This window comes from Physeter macrocephalus, chromosome 8, assembly GCF_002837175.3.
Source record: "Physeter macrocephalus isolate SW-GA chromosome 8, ASM283717v5, whole genome shotgun sequence".
NCBI lineage: Eukaryota > Metazoa > Chordata > Mammalia > Artiodactyla > Physeteridae > Physeter > Physeter macrocephalus.
In genome coordinates this window covers 112,680,423-112,702,285 of record NC_041221.1, presented here as the reverse complement: position 1 = coordinate 112,702,285, position 21,863 = coordinate 112,680,423, and the positions used below count along the sequence as shown (strand labels likewise).

Here is a 21,863-nt window from a genome sequence, read left to right as displayed (position 1 = left end):
TTGGTCTTTTCAATTGTTTTGTTGTTGTTCTCTATTTTATTTATTTCCTCTCTTATCTTTATTATTTCCTCCCTTCTGCTGACTTTGGACTTTGTTCTTCTTTTTGTAATTAGGTTAGGCTGTTTATTTGAGATTTTTGGTATTTCTTGAGGTAGGCCTGTATCACTATAAACTTCTCTCTTAGAACTGCTTTTACTGTATCCCATAGATTTTAGAAAATTGTGTTTCCATTTTCATTTGTCTTGGGGAATTTTCAGATTTCCTCTTTGATTTCTTCATTGTTCCATTGTTTTTTTAGTAGCATGTTGTTTGGTCTCCAGGTGTTCGTGCTTTCCCCATTTTTCTCCCGGTAATTGATTTCTAGTTTAAGACTGTTGTGGTCTGAAAAAATGCTTGATATAATTTCTCTCACCTTAAATTTGTTGAGACTTGTTTTGTGGCCTAGCATGTAATCCACCCTGGAGAATGTTCCATATGCACTTTGAAAGAATGTGTATTCTGCCATTTGGGGATGGAATGTCCGATAGATATCTCTTAAGCCCAGCTGTTCTATTGTATCATTTAAGACCACTGTTTCCTTATTGATTTTCTGTCTGGATGATCTGACCATTGATATAAGTGGGGTGTTAATAGTCCACTGTTATTGGATTATTGTCACTTTCTCCCTTTATGTCTGTTAATATTTGCTTTACATATTTAGGTGCTCCTGTACTAGGTGCATATATGTTAACAAGTGTAATATCCTCTTTTTGTATTGATCCCTAATGCCCTTCCTTTTCTGTTGTTATAAACTTTGTTTTGAAGTCTGATATGAGTATTGCTACCCCTGCTTTCTTGTCATTTCCATTTGCATGAAATATCTTTTTCCATCCCCTCACTTTCAGTCTATGTATTTAGCTCTGAAGTGAGTCTCTTGCAGGCAGCATATAAATGGGTCTTGTTTTTTATCCAATTGGCCACCTAATATCTTTTGATTGGAGCATTTAGTCCATTGATATTTAAAGTAATTATTGATAGCTACATACTTATTGCTGTTTTGTTACTTGTTTTCTGGTTGTTTCTGTATTTCTTCTCTTTTTCTTCTTTTAGTTTCTTCTTTTGTGTTTCAGTGATTTTCTTTAGTGGTATGCTGGTGTTCCTTTCTCTCTGTTTTTGTGTATCTGTTGTAGGTTTTTGATTTGTGGTTACCATGAGGTTCACATATGTTGACCTATAACTATGTCTACTTGTTTCAAACAAGTAGTCCTTCAGGTTCAAACACATTCTAAAAGATCTACATTTTTTTACTACCCTCCCCAACATTTTGTGTTTTTGATGTCATATTTAACAATTTCATGTTTATCTTTTTAATAATCATTATAATTATAGTTGATTTTATAATTTTTTTGTCTTTTAATTTTCATACTAGCTTATTTAAGTGTTTGATCTTCAGCCTTTACTATGTATTTGCCTTTCCTATAGAAGACCCTTTAAGACTTCTTTTAGAGTAGGTTTAGCATTGATGAACTCTTTTATTTTTTGCTTGTCTGAGAAGTTCTTTATCTCTCCTTCAATTCTAAATAATAATCTTGCTGGGTAGAGTATCCTAGGTTGCAGATTTTTCCCTTTCAGTTCTTTGAATACATCATGCCACTCCCTTCTGGTCTGCAACGTTTCTGCAGAAAAATCAGCTGATAGCCTTTTGGAGTTTCCCTTGTATGTGATTCTTTGTTTTTCTCTTGCTGCCTTTAGAATTCTCTCTTTTCTTTTACTTTTGCCATTTTAATTATGATATGTCTTGGTGTGGGTCTGTTGAGTTCATCTGGTTTGGGACCCTCTGTTTCTTACACCTGGATATTTTTTTCCTTCTTCAGGTTTGGGAAGTTTTCAGCCATAGTTTCGTCAAATACATTTTCAATTCCCTTGTCTTTCTCTTCTCCTTCTGGGACCCCTATAATGCAATTGTTGGTACACTTGACGTTGTCCCAGGGACCTCTTAAACTGTTCTCATTTTTTAAATTTGTTTTTCCTTTTGGCGGTTGATTGGGTGATTTCCATTATTCTATCTTCCAGATCACTTATGAGTTCTTCTGTATCACCTAGTCTGCTGTTAATTCTCATCTTGTTTGAGACCCGCTGTGTTTCCTGTACCTCACTATCTGTTCTTCAGGTTCAGGAAGTTTTTAGCCATAATTTTATCAAATGCATTTTTGGCCCTTTATCGCTTCTCCTTTTGGGCCCCCCTATAGTGTGAATATTGGTACTGTGTTGTTGTCCCAGAGGTCCCTTAGACTATTTTTAAAATTTTGTTTTTCTTTTTTGCTGTTCTTATGGGTGATTTCCATTATTCTATCTTCCAGATCACTTATGAGTTCTTCTGTATCACCTAGTCTGCTGTTAATTCCTTTTAATGTGTTTTTCATTTGAGTTATTGTATTCTTCAGCTCTGACTGATACTTCTTTATGTTTTCTAGTTCCTTGTTAAAATTCTCATTGTGTTCATCTATCCTTTTCCATACTTCAGTTAGCATTTTTATTACTAATTCTTTGAATCCTTTGTCTGGTAAATTGTTTATTTCTGTTTCATTTTTGGTTTTTGCCCAGGGGTTTTCTCTTGCTCTTTCAATTGGGACAAACTCCTTTGTCTTCTCATTTTGTTTGACTTTCTTTGTCACTCTGAAATTGGGTGAAACAGTTACCTATTGTGGTCTTGAAAGAGTGTCCTTATGTGGGAGCATCCTCACTCAATCTGTGTGTGCCCAGTGGCTTTGGTGAGGGGAGCTGAATCTCATGTGATCACAAGTTCCATCTTTCCCCAGGGTGTGCTGGTCGCTATCACCATGGTAGGAGGTGGGGCTTGAGATGGAGCAGCTAGGGCTGGAGCCAGGTGTGAGCTAGGTCTAACCATCTTTTCTGTGACCATCATCACCCTATCAGGGGTGGGGTTGGTCCCAAGTTACTGGAGCAGACGTCTTGAGGGTTGGGTCTGAGCCGGTTCTGTTCCCTTTAAGTGTGTGCTCTCGCCCCTCCCAGCACCAGCACCCTCACCCCAGAGGGAAGCAGTGCTGGAGCAAGAGGGGCTAGTGTGGGCACTTGGCATGAGTCAGGGTGTGGCCTGTGGCAGTCTGGCTGGGGTCAGAGTCCCAGACTGCTTCTGATGTGCTGCCTATGTAAGCACCAGTAATGGCTGCCCCCACCCTGCTCATCAGGGCAGGGGCAGCCACATCAGCCACATTTTTGTCTCACTGCTGAGCTCTCTCCTTGGGCCTTGGCAGACCTTGCCCTAGTGTAGAGCTGTGTCATGATGCACGTGGCTGGAGCTATCACTCATCTCAGGCTGGGGTACATGCAGGGGCAGTGGTATGCCGTCTCAATCCACTGTCTCTGCCCTGCTTCAAGAGCAAGCAAGTGTTCGCGCACCCTTCACAAGTGGAGTCCAGGCTTCCCACAGCCCTCCTGTTAGTGCCACCGGCCCTCCAACCAGGCAAGGGGGCTTGTCTTCCCTGTGTTGGACCCCAGGGCCAAGGCGCCCAATATGTGGCTTGAACCACTCACTCCCAGGGCAAGTCTCCACCTGTGTAATCTCCTTTTTCCTCTGAGACCTCTCCCAGGAGCGCAGGTCCCAACCTGACTCTTTCTCTTCCCTTCCTACCTGATTCTGTGTGTAGCTTTCTTACAGGCTGGGTTGTACAGCAGTCCTTCCGCCAGTCTCCAGTTAGTTTGCAGTGAGAATTGTTCCACATGTAGTTGTATTTTTGATGTGTTTGTGGGGGAAGGTGAGTTCCACATCCTCCTACTCTGCCATCTCAATCTCCTCCCTTTCATCACTGATTTGAAACATCACCTTTATTACTTAGTAAATAAACAGAAATCATGTAAAATCTAATCATAAGTTTTAATCTAGATTTTCTATTCTGTGTTATTGATCTACTCGTCTATTCTTATACCAGTTGTTCTAATTATTATGGCTTCATTTTTGTATTTGCTACAGCATTGTACTTTTATAAACTGTCTTGGCCAATCTTGTGCATTTCTCTCTTTAAAAAAAAAAAATTTATTTATTTATTTTGGCTGCACCGGGTCTTAGTTGTGGCACATGGGATCTTCGTTGTGGCATGTTTAGTTGTGGGATGCAGACTTCTTTGTTGCGGCATGCAGACTTCTTTGTTGCGGCATGCAAACTCTTAGTTGCAGCATGCATGTGGGATCTAGTTCCCTGACCACAGATCAAACCCGGGCCCCCTGCATTGGGAGTACAGAGTCTTACCCACTGGTCTTTTGAATTAATTTTAGAATTAACTTGACATGTTCCTAGAAAATCCTGAAAGTAATTTTATTGTGATTATTTTGGATTTACAGATTAATTAAAAGACTGAAGAAACATTGCTAACACATTGTCTTACAAATATACTAAAGGAGGTCTTCAGAATGAAAGGAAATGACTACAGATAGCAGGAAATGATAGGTACCAGAAATGATAAACTGTGAATAAATAAATTGTGTACATATATTTTTTTCCTCCTCTCTTAATTTCTTTAAAAACACAGCAATCTTGTGTTAGATTGTGTAAAACAGTAATTATAAGAATGTATTCTTGGGTTTATAACATACATCGGTGTTATACATACATAATATGTATGGCAGTGGAGGGAGGAGGATTGGAACTATATTGTTAAGTTGCTGTATTTTACTGGTATTAAGTCAGTATTAACCCAAAGTAGATTGTGCTTAATTAATATTTATATCATAATTCCTAGAGTAACTATTAAGAAGTAGTAATTTTGTTAAAATCAACAGAAGAATGAAATAGGTTCACTAAAAAAAGTTTAACACAAAAGAATACAGTAGAGGAGGAACAGAGGAAGAACAAAGACCTAAGACATGGAAAACCAACTTTACCTAGCTGATTCATGGAATGCTCCACCCAACAGAAGAATACACATGCCTTTTAAGCATACATGGAATATTACCCCAAACAGATAATATTTTAGGAAACAATCAGTAAACTACAACTCAAGAGCCAGACACCTAATTTTTAAAAACCATTTTTAAGTGTGCAGTTCAGTGGCATTATTTACATTCGTAATGTTGTGCAACCATCACCATTAACTATACCCCAAATTTTTCATCATCCACAGCATAATCTCTGTACCCATTAAACAGTAACTCCCCATTCCCCTCTCCCTCCGGTCTGTCTAATCTACTTTCTGTCCGTATGTATTTGCCTATCCTAGACATTTTATACAAGTAAAATTATATAGTATTTGTCCTTCTGTGTCTAGCTTATTTCACTTAGCCTAATGTTTTCAAGGTCTATCCATATTGTATCATATATCAGAAGTTCATTCCATATTATAGACAAAAAATATTCCATTATATGTATATACTACATTTTGTTTATCCAATCATGTGTTGATCAACACTTGGGTTGTTTATATCTTTTGTTTATTGCGAAAAATGCAGCAATGAACACTTGTGTACAAACAAGTATCTCTTTGAGTCCCTGCTTCCAGTTCTTTTGAGTATCTACCTAGAAGAGGAATTGCTGGTAGTTTTATGTTTAACTTCTTGAGGTACCACTAAACTGTTTCCCACTGCATCATTTTATATTCCCATCAGCTATGTACAAGGCTTCCAATTTCTCCTCATCATCACGAACACTTATTTTCCATTTCTTTTAAATTATAAGCATCCCAGTAGGTATGAAGTGGTATTGGGTTGCATTTCCCTAATGACTAATGATGGTTGAGCACCTTTTTATGTGCTTATTCAGTTGCCTATTTTTGTAAATAAATATTTATTGGAACATAGCCTCACCCACTTGTTTATCTATTGTTGACTGTGCTTTCATCAAAAAGACTGTATTGCTGCAAGTGTTAAATGTTTAACTAATATCTCACCCAGTAAGAGAAGGTTTGCTAACCCCCATGTTAGCCCATGAAAAAGCCTCAATATATTTTAAAACACTGAAATAATTTTTAAAAATGGTCTTTGTTTAAAACCGAGTTAGATTAGAAATCAACAGGAAGAAATATGGGAAATCTAAATTATTTAGAAATTTGGAATAATTTGGAAATTAAACAACATTTCTAGATAGACTGTCACAAGGAAAAATTAGAAAATATTTCTAAATGAATAAAAACAAACCCACAATGTGTCAAAATTTATGGAATGTAGCTAAACCAATATTTAATGGTTAAAGATGGACTGTTTCTCTGCTACTATTGGGAATGAGGCAAGGATGTCAACTCCTGTCACTTTTATTCAGTATTACAATGGAGGTTCTAACGAGTTATAAGGCAAGAAAAATAAAGGCATACAGACTGGAAAGGAAAAAGTAAAACTTTCTTTAATCATGGATTAATGAATTTTACAACATTGCAAGATACAGTTTATTATGCAATTATTAGTTGCATTTCTGTGTACAAGCAATAAACAACCCAAAAATGAAATTAAGAAATCAAGTTCATTCACAATAATAAGATACTTAGCAATGCATGTAACAAAAGCAGTGCAATATATCTGAACACTATAGAGCACAGCTGAGAGAAATTAGAGAAAATCTCAATAAATGGAGAGATATTCCAATGTTTTAGAACTGGATTATGAGATGATTGCATAACTCCATAATTTAATAAAAATTACTAAACTGTACACTTACAATTGGTGAATTTTATGGTATGTAAATATACCTCAATAAAGCTGTTAAAAAATTTGGTTTTTTAAATGACCTTTCTAGGTATAGGTGCTAGGATGCATTTGTGTCAGAAAGCTACATTTTATGTTTCCACTTTTGAAATAAAGACTGTTGAAGTAAATATTAGGGTTTATTGAAAACAGGATATTTTTATATTACTAATTCCAGTCTCTAACTCTTAAACTGCTAAAACATTCATCATCATAGATTTCAACTTCTAAATTTGTACAATTATTTATTTGTGTCCACAGCTAAGAAAAACTTGGAATGTGTATTTTTTGTGTTATTTGTTAAAACTATTGTGTTATGTTGTTTATTATAAGGAGGAGAAAATAGGGTGTCAGGGATGAAAATGAAGCCAAAAGCTTTGGCTCTCTATAGGTTAGAGTTATTTCAGGAATCCGCATGGCAATCAAGCAGTTATATTGAAAAGTTTTCTCCATTAGATGGAAACTGACAATTAGATTTCCCACAGCGAGGGACTCTTTAATATTGCTAGACTTCTCAGTGTGAAAAATTCACACATCACATAATCCCTCTATTAAATATCTTTCTTTTAGGTGGGGAAGTTCCCTGTGAAGCAGCATCTGTCATGCTACTTTTATTATTTTTGAGAAATGTGAATTAACTTTTTTCTTAATTTTGGTTCCTATGAGGAATGAAGTTAGATATTACTCTGTATGATATTAATCTTATTTTGTTCTTAGAAGGAAGAGAAAATAATAAAGCAAATTTTGTTTGGCACCTACTGACTGATCCTGTGGCTTTGAAGTCTGTACAGAGAATTTCAAGGGAAATGTTAATGCAGTCTTCATTTTGTATGCCTGTCATCTTTGAAAGGTTCTTAATGTTCCATAGTGCTATTCACTCAGTGACTACATAAAGAGTGGTAAATACCACCAGGCATCTGAGTAAATGCTCAGTGTCCAACTTGTGGGCACCGATCTGGACTCTCATGGGCAGTTCCACTTCTTGCCACTACAGCAGCTGATTCTAAGACCCTTGCCCCCAGCCCCATCTTGGCCTTGGGTGGGAATCCAGGCAACTGTTAAGCATATTTTGCCTGGAGCATTTCCTAATAGCAAGTGATTGGGTGGACAGATCTTTTATAATAGCAACTTATTCAGGGAAAAGAGCAGCTAGTGCTGCCAGATGGTAAAGGGATCCTTAGATTGGAGACATTAGCATTAAGAGCAGGAAGAGGTTAGAGACCATTTAGTTCAAAACCAGTCATTTTACAGAAGAGAAAATTGAAACTCAGCAAACTGGGACTTCCCTGGCGGTCTAGCGGTTAAGACTCCACGCTTCCACTGCAGGGGGCACGGGTTCAATCCCTGGTCGGGGAACTAAGGTCCCACATGCCGCGTGGTGCAGCCAAATAAGTGAAAATAAAGAAGAAACTCAGGAAACTGAATGGACTTACCCCAGGAGTAGCAGAAACTGACAGTTTCCTACTCAATATCTCTTTCTTCTTCTTCCTCTCTAATAAATCCTTGATTTTGTTTAGAGCGGCAATGTTCCCAGAGTAAAATAATCACCTCCCCAGCCTTCCTTGTAACTATGGGTGGACATATGTCCTTGTTCTTACACGGGAGCTGTAAGTGGAGGTCATTGGTTGGGGTTTTGGGGGAAAGCTTTTTAAGGGGAAACATTTGGCTTTTTTGTTCCTTTGTGTCTCCCTTCCTCCTTCCTGCTTGTCATGCCTGACATAAGACTAGTTTGGCTCTAACATCGTGATTTTTATTATGTGCCAAATTCTTTCTGGGTGTGAAAAACTTTCTCTTTTAAAGCAATACCTCTTTCTGGCAATCTGTCAAGTATTGCTAATATTGGGGAGGAATGCACTCGTGGATGCTACAGACCTTACTTGAATTCTGTTTAGTTTTCCTTATGGAAGCAAAGGGCATACACAAGGTTCTGCAGAACTTGAGAAGGACAAGAAGCTTCTAAACAAGAAGCATTATGATTTTGTCTTATCTCCTACTGAGCCCAACTGTGAACACCCAACACATTAACTTTTGCTGCTTTTGCTCTATGAGGCGATCGGCACCAACTCAGAGAGAAAAGTAACACACTGAAGAAGGAGCAAAGTTCTAGTGGAAGAAGAGTCAAGGAGCAACATTATTGGAGCTTTATGTGCAGGAAAAAAAAAGAAAGAAATCATTATATACTTTTGGATTTCTGGACCAGAGAAGAGAAATCAGAAAACGACCAAAAGAAAAGGCAAACAAGAAAAACCCCTAAGGAAAATGGTTTCATTCTTGCAGTAAATCTTATAGTTGTGTCTAATCTAATCATAGCTGGCATTTCTTTTCTTCTTCTTTTTTTTTTTTAAAGAAAAGCTCATGCCCTTATCACTTTCCTCCTTTTCAAGAAAGATAAGAGACTGCCTATAGTGGAGGAATAGAGTAGTCCTGACTTTGTTCCGCCAAGTTTTCTTCTCAAGAGAAGCAAAGATAGTCAGGTATGAGTGAAGCAGGGAGAAGACTAAGAGGCCGTTTCAGCTGCAGCCTCCTAGGGGAGCTGCTATTTTAAAAAGAAGTATAAAATGTGAGAACCATGCACTGAATGTTTAACTCAATCAATGAAATAAATAATTGGAAAGTGAGTTAGTCCTAACTAGGGGTGAGAATGTTTGTCCAGGAATCTTGCTGGCAGGAATCCTTTTTTTTTTTTTTTAAATTAAAGGAAAGTTGAGTATCAAGAGGATATAGAGATACAATCGACCTTACACACTTAGAGTGTTTAAAATACAATCCTGGTATTTGTTCTCATCTCAGAAGCGCTGGCTTGGTCTTTGTTACCTATTGGATTTCAGGAAGGCTGACTTGAGATGCGGCGTTGCCGTTTCCTGGGCCCTCACTTATTTTTTTTTCCGGCGCTGTCAGCCAGATCCTTTGTTGTGCCTGCTCCGCATTCATTCTCTCTGCCCTCGCACCTCCAGACAGTGGGATGAGGAATTTTCCTGGTCCTTGCGTTGAGAGCTCCAGACAGCCACCGTCTCAGCCATCGCATAAAGGACGGCTTTAACTATCCAGTGGGTGTCCGGGCTGGGGCGGCGCCACGCCGGGAGCAGACAAGCTTTTGTGTAGGTGTTTGTCTCCGCAGCCGTCCGACCCCTGCAGGAGGCGCGGGCCGCGACCCCCGAGGAGGCGGGGCCTCCGCGCCCTGCTCCGCCCGGTGAGGATTTCACTGTCGCCACCGCCGCCGCCGCCCTCGTTTGTTCCGTTACGTCGTCCTGCCCGGAGCTAAGAACGCCAGACGTGGCTGCCCAGGAGCCCTCTATGGCCTTCATCCCACCCAACCCCACTTTTTGCTTTTTCCCCCCGCTTTCTCATTTTTCCTCGTTAACAGCATACAGGCGGGGCGCTTGGCAAAACTCAGACTAAAAACAGAGCAAGAGAGAGAAAAAGAACATATTCGATGCACCTGCCTGGTTCCTCCCGAGTTTGCGAAGGGTCGTAACCATGTCTGAGTCGGGGGAGATAAGTGAATTTGGCTACATCATGGAATTGCTAGCCAGAGGCAAGGTAAGTGCCGGGGCGCGCGGAGCTGCGGCCTGGGCCCCCACTCCAGGCACTACTCGGCCTGTGGCTGTAGGCGTCCCGGGCCCTTGAAGCCGCCGGGGAGGGCGGGGCTGGAGTCCCAGGTCCGCGCTCTCAGCCAGGGCGCCCCAGCAGCTGCAGAATGCATAGACGCCTTTTTTTTTTTTTTTTTTTTTTAAATTGCGCGGCATTTCTGAAATGAGCCAAAAGGCACTTGGCCAGCTGGGCGACCGCGGGGGCTCTCGGGACGGCGAGGGTCAAGATCTCAGCCTGAGAAGATGGGAAGGAGGGCCGGGCATTGGCCAGGGGGCTCTCCTTGACGCACCCAGGACTCCTAAGCGTGGTGACATCGAGTGGTTGACCTCGCCCGTCCAGGCGCGGAGCGTAGAGGGAGGGTCGGACCAGACGGCGAATAGGCGAGGAGGGTGGGATCGGGTTCAGCAAGCAGTCCGACCTTGTGGCGGATAAATAGGAGCAGAACCCCAATTCACCAAGCCTTGGCGTTATCAGCACTCCTTCCAGGTCCTTGGCCGTTGTCCCAGGTCGGGAACATTTCAAACATCCTTCCTTTGGTGGGGAGGAGGAGATGCTAAGGCACCGGATTTCAGCCAGGTACCTGTCCCGGAGCCCTTTAGAAACCCAGGCTGGCGCTGTCGGTGGCGCGCGGTGACCGCGCCCTCGGCCGGGCCGGGTGGCGCCGCGCCTAAGCTGAAAGCCTTGCGGGGAGGCGGGCCTCCGCGCTGCATCAGAGAAAGTGCCTGGAGAGGCACCTAATTGGTTTACAGGCGGGAAGTGTCGGGAAATGCGAAGGCTGTGCGGTGCGCGGCCTGCAGGGATTCGCCTGTGGCTAGAAGGCGAGAAACGGCGTCTGCGTTTGTCTTTTGCACCTGGAGTTTCGAGAAAAGGTTGTGGCACAGACGAGAAAAGGAGGCCCTGCGCAAGGTCATCAGAAAGGAGAAGGATGATTTGCAGCTCTGGTGCGAGCACCTGAAACATCAGTCTCATACCTCACTAACCCCAACTCTGTGGATGCTTCAGGCCAGACAGTCCCGCGGCTCCCGCGGCTGGGGTGCCGGTTAACGCCCTCCCAGACGAAAGCGTCCCGGGCGAACTGTGAGCCTCCCTGAATTCTCTCTCCTGTTGTGCAAACACGGAACAGAATTTCATCCGAAACAGAATACTTATTAACATTTCGAAGGTAGAGTCTGTGCTTCGGGCCATCCCTATCATTTACACCCCGGACCAGAAGTACAAATGGAGGACCCTGGTTCTACTTTTCTTCGAATCCTGGGGCTCCATCCTACAACTCGAGGGGCCTCCTGCACATGCATAGGGACATCCTGACCAGCATCTCCAAGCTCCTTGTTGCCCCAAACAGCTTCCCCTTGGCCACCAGCACCCTCCCCCTCCCCGCCCCGTCTGGGAAGCGTACTACAGCCCTCTCTACCCTCTGGAGGACGGACCCTGGGTAAAGAAGTCCAGAAGGAAGTGCTGGCTCTGAGCGAGGAGGCTTGCCTCCAGAGGGCCAGAAACTGACCCTCTAAAGCACACAGCAGGACCCTGGTTGCCTAGGAACTCGGGGGGGGGGGCCGCGGGGAGAAGGAAAGAGGATGCCTTTTGTTGATTGCAAAATAAATGTACCACTCTTGATGGGATCCGGAATAGGATGATGGAGAGGTGAGTTTAGGTCCGTGGTGCTCAGATATTCTCCAGAGTAAGCCAGAATTGTATTAGTTGGTTAATACTTTCCTTCAATAGCAGGCAACACTTGATATACGGAGAGAATAGTTTTGAGGTGGGACCAGGGATCTGCAAGCTGACATCCCAGGTGATTACGAAGCAGGCAGGTGAACTTCTCATGAATACTAAATGGGCGAGTAGGGCAGAACCATTAGCGAACCCTTAAAACTTCTTATAATAAACTCAGGTGAACAAAAACAAACCTCTCAGAATTAGCCTTGTGTTTCACAATATGCTCCCTGCAATGAAAAAACAAAGCCCAAATAACCTTCTGGCTTCATCCACTGAATTTCTCTGCCTCGCTCTCCATTAGGCGGACTCTCTTCACTAGGTTTCAGTAATGGGCCTGCTGCAAAAGCAGGAGCAGGAGCTCAGCTGACTTCCAAAGTTAGAGAGGCAGGTATCCCTGTGAAACCTCTTGAGTTGGAAAGTAGGCTCTCACAGTGAGATGTTAGGACAGTTCCTTCCTCTCCCTTTTATTTGGCGGGGTGGGGCGTGAGGGGTCAGGAGTCGCCTCCTAACCTTTACAACTCAAGCTTATTCTCTGCCCACTTTCCTCACAGCTCCGCCCCCTAACTCTATTAAAAACCCTGCTTATATAGGATTTGAACACCGAATACCTCGCTGAGTATAAGCCATGGACTAGCAGACCTTTGACTTGCTTTATTTTCCTCTGAGAAGTTAGGTTCCACTTTGTAGCTCAAGTTGGTAAGGTAAAAAATAATGCGGACCTGATCTAATTACACCAAGTTCATGGAGTTAAAAAAAAAAAAAAAGAGCAGAGGCTCTTGTCTTCCTAACACCCTGCCCTTTCCTTCCCTTCCTTCAAAGTTGACACCAGTGGGTTGACCATCATCATAATTTCTTTCACTTGTCTCTGATGGCTTTAAAATGTTACCACGTTTAATACATGCTCATTGCAAAATATTCAAACTTTACAGAAAATTTTACAGAGTAAAAGGTGGAACTTCACTCCCACCTCCAATACACTGCATCTCCCAGTGGTGGCAGTTTGCTGTGTGTCTATTTCAAATTAAATTAGCTTACTGTTGTGTTCTTGAATGTGGGAGGTAAGCCTTTCATCTTAGAGTAACATAAAACCCACATGACAAAGTTGATCATCTAGTTTTACTCTATTGTGATGATTACTTTAATATTTAAAGTACACAGTGATCCCTACCATTGTAGTCTTTCTGTTCATCAAACAATACCCTATGAGTATGGTTAATACCTATGATAATTCTCAAGAGGTTTAAAAATCAATGTAAATGGACTTGCTTATATTTCACTATCACAGAAAGACAGAAATTTGTACCATTTCTGGAAGCTGCTTTCTGAGGTTTTGTTTTTTGTTGTTTTGTTTTGGTTTGGTTTTTCTTTTGTAACTCATCTCTTTGGGCTAAAAGAGAGCTTTCCAACTCTGCGGTCAGTATCTAGGATTACACAAAGCAGTATTTTCTAGCTGTTTTGGTCTCTAGAAAGATTTACCTTATTAATTTTTTATCATATTCATACACTTCTTTTCTTCACACTATCACACACTTTTCTAGAATCATATAATGAAGATTTGATGACAAGGAGCATAGAAGAATTTAAATTCAGTATGCTTCTTTATTTAGCATTTAAACATACTTATATTTATGTATTCACAGCCAGAAAGCACTTCTTGTTTCCCACAGTTAGTTCAATAGTTACTGTTCAGGCACATCCAAGGAGTACAATAGTTAGAGCAAAATAAAGAGGCTTTGGAAAGCTTACATTTAATTTTAATAGAGAAACAGGCGATGATTCCATTACTTGGTGAATTATTACTTTTAACTTTGAATATCTTCGAGGCATAAAAGATTCAAGAACTTTTATAAACACAAAATTTGCTTTCAAGAAGATGCTTATACTCTGAAAGAATTATGTTTAGAAAATCCTCACATCTCGACTAATGTAAAGTCTTAAACATCTCCTGGGACCAAAACAAACATACCACCAAATGATCTGTTTCAGAAGGCTCAATAGATAGTTGCTCACACAACTGAATCTAAACTGGGTGATAATACTAAGGTTGTGCCCACTGCAAAGTATCCTTTAAAATATTTTTTTATATCTTGGGATTGCGTAAAGTGTGTGTGTCGTGGGGAGGAGGAAAGGTGAAGAGAAGATTTAGACGATAGCAGGATCACTTGAACATAGCTAATTTTATAAATATCAGAATTTTCCTCTGATGTTTCTACTACATTACTCGAAAGATAATTTTGGGGGAAAAAACTATCTCTGAAACTGCTTTGTCAAAGAATGTTTAAATCATATTTTCTATTAAATTGAAATTGCATGTTAGACACTCCTGTGGGCCTGAGTAGGGATGCTAGATTGAGACCCAGGTTTGAATCTTGGCTCTTGGTATCTAGCCATGTGACCTTGAGGGTATTACTTAATCTCCGGATAGAGGTGGAGAGGACTTGTGACTGTTACATGTCCCCTCTGAAGGGAATGATACCTATTTCACAGGGTTATTGCAAGGATTAAATGAATATTCTGTACAAAGTTCCTAATACTGTTATTGGCACATAGTAGGCCTTCAGTAAGTAAAGCTATTACATCTTGCTACTTTGACAACAGGGTTGGGTCTTGAGACACCTTATATGCAAACTATGATCATTAACAATGGGAGATAGAGATGCCAGATAAAATAAGGTTGTAGAGTTAAATTTGAATTTCAGTTAAACAGCAGATTTTTTTAATGTAAGTATATCCCATTCAATATTTGGGACACATACTAAAAAAGTTCATTATGTATCTGAAATTCAAACTTAACAGGGTGTCCTGTGTTTTTATTTGCTAAACCTAGCAACCCTAAGTGTAGGTATAATAAGATGCGGTCAAAGGGGACCTGCTAACAACCTCTGAATATTATCGATATTGTTCACACCCCAAGTTGGCTAAGGGACCCCTTTGCTCACCAGTTATGCAGCCAATACACTCCTGCCTTTAATGGGGAGGTGTCTGCCAGAGCAGCACTGTACCTCTCATCAACTCTCAAATTGTTGGTCTGGTGCTACCAGTTAGCAGATAAATGCCTCCTGGATTTTCTCTTAAACAAACAAAAGCTTGAAATGGATGGGAAGATAAGGCTTACAAAACATCAAACATGAGTGTACGAAATGAGAGCATGTAATCGTGTTAAACTGAGCGGTAAGACTCTAAGTGCTAGAGGAACTCAGAGTAAAGGGAGCTGATCAATGAGAACTAGACTAATGAGGATGGAGGCTCTAGATTTGTACCTTGAAAGATGAGCTGGAGTTGGCTCGGCAAGGGAAATCCAAACTTCCTGGCTTGCTGGACTCCTCTCCCCTGAGGTTGTTTCCACAGAAACACTTTATGACAGGTAAGCTTGGCTTGTCAGATGCTTGGGTCAATAATTGGTAAATGTCATTTGTTGTCCCTTCACCTGTAACCTCCTGATACCCAGCAGCTTAGTGCATGTGCCAGTCTACTGTGAAACCCTGTGATTGACTTCATTGATTGACTTCACTGCCATCTTCTTTACTTCCCCTAAGTCCAGGGGCTCTCTTCATTGAAAACCCAGGTTGTTTCCGCCAGGGGGCAAGGTTTAGAAGTATGCTGGCCATGGGACCTTGTTGCTTGTTCTTGTTCAGGATATACTAACAGAACGGTACCCTGGCTGTTTGACCTCAGACCAAACAGATTAAGAGCCAGTGGTGCCTCACGGCACTGACTCAAATATGCACCAGGGTCATTAGGACCTGACTTGGCCAGGAATTTAAGCTCTTGTTGGGTATTGGGAGTCAGTGTGGAAAGAGAGCAAGTCAGTTTAGTGAATAGTGTAGAAACTAAAGGCTATCAGGTTTATATTTTAAGTGTGAGGTAATGAACATTTATTGAACGTCTATTTTACCAGACCTGAATAGTGTATGTGTGTGTGTGTTTCGGGAGTGGTGGGTTGATGGCAGGTGAAGGAGGAGAAATTGACCTTTTGGACTTCATGAAGCAGATAGATTTGAGACAGCTCACACCCCTGTGATAGAAGAGCAATTACACAACGCCACCAAGCACGAGATATCATAATATAGGCAGGAGTATTGAAGGTCTGTGGACTAGAGGGGGTGATAGATGTGGAATAGGCTTCCTTGTGTTGAATTTTGACCCATGTTTTAAAAGAAACTAGTGGAAAAGAAGGTGCTAGGATACTCCAAAATGGGGAGGGGCAGGCACCAAGGGATGGTATATGCAATACAAACTGGGGGAATAATGATTTAAAAAACAAAACAAAACACATCTTTCATGTCATTCCTACATAAACGCCTTCAAATGTCTACAGAGAAGAAGCATGGTAATTCTAGGCCCTCCATACTATACTAGATTCATTTTGAGTTGTTGTAAGAGGATTTGAAGGCGGTCAGAGAGAGGTACGGGGAAAGGAAAGAGAATTAAAAAAACAAAAACAAAACCCCAAACCACACAGGATTTTAAGTTGAGGAACTGGGAAGGCTCTTGGTATCTTTGATAACTGGGAGGCTGAGATGGATGGATGTTGAGAGAAAGTGATGAGATGCCCCAAAGCATGGCAGCCAAGGGGGAAGAAATGACTAGCCAAATGGGAGAGTGGTCATTTAGACTGGTGGTTTTCATATTTGCTATCTTCTTACCAATATGCCCCCTCCCCCATTTTGCTTTTAAAAGTATATGGGTTAAATAGTTTAAATAAATATGGATTTAAAAGTTTATGGATTAAGTTACATTAAAAAGTTTCTAGAAGTAAAACATACACATATTATAAAGTGCAAATAATACAATACAATGTGGGTGGAAAGTGTCTTCTGCACCTGACTCCATCCACAACACTGTTACTTCTCCACAACACTGTTACTTACTTCTCCACAACACTGTTACCAATTTTTGTGCTCCATTTCAGACTTACTTTTATTTACTTATTTGCCTATGTAAGCAATATGCCTGCCTGTCTCACCTTTTTTTTTTCCAAAGTGGCAACATACAGAATCCATATGGTTTTGTATTTGTTTTACACTATTTTAGAAATCCTTTCTCATCAGTGCATTCATTTTAACTGCTGCAATGCTGAAATACTTTTCATGGCATGGATGGTACATTATGGATGGTTGATATTTAATTTCTATGAAGTCCCCCTGAGATCTTTGTACACATTTTTGTGCACAATGCAAGTCTTTCAGTGGGAAAGTTATTAGAAGTGGGATTGCTTAAAGGTAGAAACACTGAAATTTTTTGATAGGTTTTACAAATTTTCCCTTCAAATAAGCTGGACCAATCTACACTGTTACAAAAAAGTTTGAAAGTGTCTAGTTTCCTACATTCTTACCAAGTGTATTAACATATTTTTTGAACTTTGAGAATCAGGTGGAAAATAACTCACTGTCATTTGATTTGCATAATGGAAGGGCTTTCAAATTTATTTTCAGCCAAGTATTGTCTATACAGTTTTTTCTTTAGTTCATGTTAATGAAACCTTCTAATCTCTTTTACTCTGTACTTTCGTTAGTTTTGGACCAAAGCGCTATTCAAGTGTGCTGATGTGAGATTACAGCCAAAGGGGTATTGTTGAACCCAAAGACCAGAATTAAAGACAGAAACCGACTTATAATGCTTTTTAATGGTCGAGCCTTTTACAATCTATATGGGAACATGGTGTAGGACATCATATAGGTAACTAAATTACACACGCATTTGTTATCTTCCTCAGTTCCCTTCTGATTAGGACGCTTCAGAACCTGTGGGGAGGAAGGAGCCTCATCTCCAGCATGTTCGGCCACGCAGCGCGCATTAATCTGGATCAGAATAGTCCAGTCATTACTTGGCAAGGTGTTCATCCTCTCTGCACCTCATCTGTAAATTGAGGGTATCCCATTAAAGACAATTGCTACGGTCCCTTGCTGTTCTTAATTCTGCACTGCCACAGCGTTATTTAATTGTCGGCTGGAGAAGAGGCTATTACTGCTGACAGTGCTGTGGGAAGACGGCGGAACTTGCCACAGACAGAGACTTGTCCCAAATGGGAAATAAAAGTGGGAAGCGTGTCAAAACCTAAACAGGATGCCGCGCTACAGCTCTGTGGTCCCTTCGCCCAGCTGCTTAGAGCGCCTGTTTTCTCAGTCTATACATAAGAGATGGAATTATTTAGCCAGCTGGGAGGGCGGTGGCGTGATCTAACAATACGGTTTCCAACAACCCCACGTTAATGTGTTTTCGGTTTGCCTTGAAAACTGGAAGAAACGCGCTTGAACCGCAGCAGGTGAATTTTATGCGGCTAGTCTCTGAGCTGGAAAAACGGTGCCTGAACAGAGGGCGGGCGCCCACCGCCTGGGTGCGTGGGTGCCGGAGCCGTTAAAGACCAACCAGTTGTCCCGATTTCCCCGCACCCTCCGTGCCCGGGGGTGGGAACCGCGCGGCGGCGGCCGCGGGACGCACACACTAGGCGGGGCAAGGGGCTGCCGCCTCTAATTCCCGGCCAGTACCCGGGAGAGGGACCCCTACGCTGCGGCTTGTCCCCGCGCCACTTGGCAAGAACACGCCGTGCGTGGCAGCGCGGCACCCTGGTGTGTAAAAGCAGAAGCAGAAAACGAGTGGTTGGTGACCAGTCCGGGAATGTGAAGTTCACGCTACGAATTGGGCCGGAAGAGGAGGAGGAGAGCGGGGCGGGGACAGGGACCCTCTAGGGGAAACCCCCAGCCCCGGTTGGGGGGCGGCGGTGAGCCGGGTCTCGCTCTGGTCGCCTCCCCCGCGCGCGACTCTGTGTGCCGGGTGCGACGGCACGGGAAGGCGGCCTGGGCCAGCCCTCGCCCCGCCGCCCCGGCTCGAGTCAAGAAATGGAGCTTGTCTCCGTGCGCGTTAGCAAAGCGCACGGAAAGCAAAAGGAAGAGCAGAGGGTCGGCGAGGAGCAGTGGCCAGGGCAGTCGTCAGGGGCAGCACCGCCGGACCGCTCCACCGCGGCCCCGCCCCGGCTCGGCCCTCGGCCTCCACCGCCCCTTCCCCGCCCTCACTTCCGACCCTCCGAGCCTTCCTACCCGGCAAGGGGCGAAGGTGGCGGCCCGGGCGGCAGTGAGGAGTGGCGGGGAAAGGGCAGAGGCGGTGGCTGAGCGAGCTGGAACCCCGCCGACGGCCACACCCCCGCCCGCTGCCCCTCCTCCTTTGTGCGGTGGGCGCTGTTGCCCGGGCGACGGCGCCGCCCCGCCCTGGTCTCCGCGCGGCTGCAAGCCCAGCCGCAGGCCGCAGGAGCCGCTGCTGCAGCCGGCTGCGGGGCGGGATTCACGGGGCCATCGCAGGGAGCAAAGCCCGGCTCTCCGCGTCTTCGCTTTCGCCCGCCCTGGCCTCCTCCTCGCCGCGTCGGTCCGCTGGTCGGGTCCGGCTGACCAGCTCGCCCTCCGGCTCCGAACCGAGGCTCCAAGGCCGCCACAGGGACCCGCCCACCAGACCCAGCCAGGGGCCGCCCGTCTGCCTGTTTGGATCCTGCCGTTGACGACACCTGGCAGAAGGCTACCATGGAGGGGGATGGTTCAAACTCGCTGGTGAGTGGGGGAGAGGGACGGCCACCTAACGCCTCGGTGGCGGCGCCCCGGGTCCCCCGGGTCTCTCTTTCCTGAGCCGCGAGGGACCCTCTCCCCCCGGAGGAGCGAGGGCGGACGTGTGGTGGCCCCGCTTCCTCTTTGCCTTTCCCGCCCCGGGCAGGGTTCCGCATCCCGGGGCGCCCCTTTTCTGCCCCTCAGTGAGACGGTCGGACTCGGGGTCACCGGGGCCCGGAAGAGTGCGCCACTCCTGTGCGGTGATGGCCCACCTGAAAACCTCGGGGAGTTTGGGCGGGGCTCTTTAATGGTATTCAGATTGTAGAATTAATTCGCTCTAGGGAGTCGGGTGCCCGTCGCGGCCCGGGGCGCGTGTCCCGCGCGTGTCCCGCCTTCCTTTGTCTGGGAGCGCGGTGGCGCCGGCTCTCGAGTCTCCCTCGGACCCTCGCGGGCCTGGCCCGCAGTCGCCGCGAGCAGTGGCTCCTCCCCGCCTTTGCCTGCTCGCGGGAGGCGGGCTTACTCCAGCAGCTGTTGGGGTTCAAGTGTTTTTGTTTCAAGGGGTCGGATATGCAATCTTCCCAACTTGCTAGTTTCCCGTCGAACCTCTTTTATTTTGAAATAACTTAATAGGGGGAGCCAGCACATCACATTTCTCTTAATCAGGTTGTTTCCTCTCAGTGACTGTAAAATGAGCACTAAATTTTTCTTTTGCGTAAGAATTGCTTTATATGCATCGTGATTAGAAAGCTTATGCACTGCTCTGTGTACAAGAAAAGTGGAAATGATTTTAGATCTTTCAGTGGGAAGTAAACCTCTCATAAAATGGGGCGTGAGAGCCTGTTTTGAACATTCAGGACAATAATTTCCTTTTGAATCAGATGTCAAATTCTTTACGAAATGAGAGAGGATGTGAATATTCTGTATTCTTTGATGTGAATTGTGAAGTGTGGCTATCCTCCAAATTTACTAAAACTATGACGTGATGTGGGCTTTTTTAAAACATTGGGTGATGCATCAAGAAACGCTGCATCACAAGACCTATTGACAGTGATAAAGCCAGTTGGCTGAAGTGCTATTGTCAGGGATTATTAAAGCACTTGGTGTCATTTTAAGGGGAATACTCACATGCATTTTTATTTAACTAAAACAAGGGAATTAATTCAGTTTTAATTTTCAGTGTGTTTCCAGTAGTTGAAATGATTGTACAGGGTTATGAGTACTTTAAAATTCTACCATCATTAAAATTGCAGGGATGCTAAATATAGATTCATAGCACCTGAAGTTTGGGATCCGTGGGGAAAAACTACACAGGCAAAGGATGGGAAAACTGGTATGAGGTCATCAGACCTTTTTAGTTGTGATGAGTCTAAATGTTTTTCACTGAAAATATTGCAAGCCTGTAGTATCGAGAGAGCGCTTATAATGGTTCCTTCTAATCCCCTATACCCTTTTAGTATTCATAAAGTGCTTTTAAGATAACTGCTTTGGTATGCAGCCTGAGAACTTCTTACCTACATTACAGTTGCAGCATGTGGAAAATGGTCACGTTTAATGTAGAAAGTTGCTGATAATTCAGCTTGTAAATAGATTTCAAGTAGAGTTCCATGAACATAATGGCTAACCCAGTTTTTACCAGCTCTTGTTACTTGCCAGTTACAGAGCTAATGTGCTAAATAGGAATAATCCTATTCTTAGTGCTATATACTTAATTTTTATTGAAGTAATCTGCTTTCAGGATTTCATTGAAGTCCTAAATCAGTTAATTAATAATGATTTGAATAACTTAATAATTGTTGATGAAATATTATGGTCCCTTAATACTTTATGCTAATTTTTCTCATACTTCAGGTTTTCTCTTTTTTTCTTTAACCATTTCATGTCCCTTCATCTCTAGGCAATGGATGATGAGGGGGACATAATTAATGGTATAGACTTTCATAGACAAAACGAAACTTCAGACTTTAAAAAAATCTGTTTAATTCTTTTTTGAAAGGTAAACACACGTACTTATACAAGAGGTATAAGCATGTTAATGTATTTACACACTAAAAGCCTTTGATTCTGATTTCTTTTTCTCAACTTAAGGTTACCATTAAGAATATCGAAAGAGAGCTCATTTGCCCAGCATGCAAGGAGCTGTTTACCCACCCGTTGATTCTCCCTTGTCAACATAGTATCTGTCATAAATGTGTAAAAGAACTCTTACTGATGCTTGATGATTCATTCAATGACGTGGGATCAGACAACTCCAATCAGAGCAGTCCTCGACTTCGGCTTCCCTCCCCTAGCATGGATAAAATTGACAGAATTAGCAGACCAGGTATGTGGTAGAACCTGGGGTGGTGGAGTTTGGTTATA

General features: G+C 43.1%; 2 protein-coding genes and 1 pseudogene across 4 annotated transcripts in view; all 3 read left to right on the top strand.

Moving 5' to 3' along the window:
• Nucleotides 1-5,990, top strand: part of PGGT1B (protein geranylgeranyltransferase type I subunit beta) — an 85,452-nt gene extending 79,462 nt beyond the window's left edge. The window contains exon 13 of the mRNA XM_055086715.1: nucleotides 4,339-5,990. The gene's annotated coding sequence lies outside the window, so the exon portion shown is untranslated. The remainder of the gene's footprint in view (nucleotides 1-4,338) is intronic.
• Nucleotides 5,991-10,117: 4,127 nt separating this feature from the next.
• LOC102980494 (E3 ubiquitin-protein ligase TRIM36-like) lies at nucleotides 10,118-18,034 on the top strand (annotated as a pseudogene).
• A 1,054-nt stretch (nucleotides 18,035-19,088) lies between these two features.
• TRIM36 (tripartite motif containing 36) overlaps nucleotides 19,089-21,863 on the top strand; it is a 37,637-nt gene continuing 34,862 nt past the window's right edge. For all 3 annotated transcript variants that reach the window (XM_007116254.4, XM_028493136.2, XM_028493135.2), the window contains exons 1-2: nucleotides 19,089-19,511; nucleotides 21,591-21,825. In XM_007116254.4, coding sequence (XP_007116316.1) covers nucleotides 19,485-19,511; nucleotides 21,591-21,825 — 262 coding nt within the window. In that variant the 5' untranslated portion in view covers nucleotides 19,089-19,484. The remainder of the gene's footprint in view (nucleotides 19,512-21,590; nucleotides 21,826-21,863) is intronic.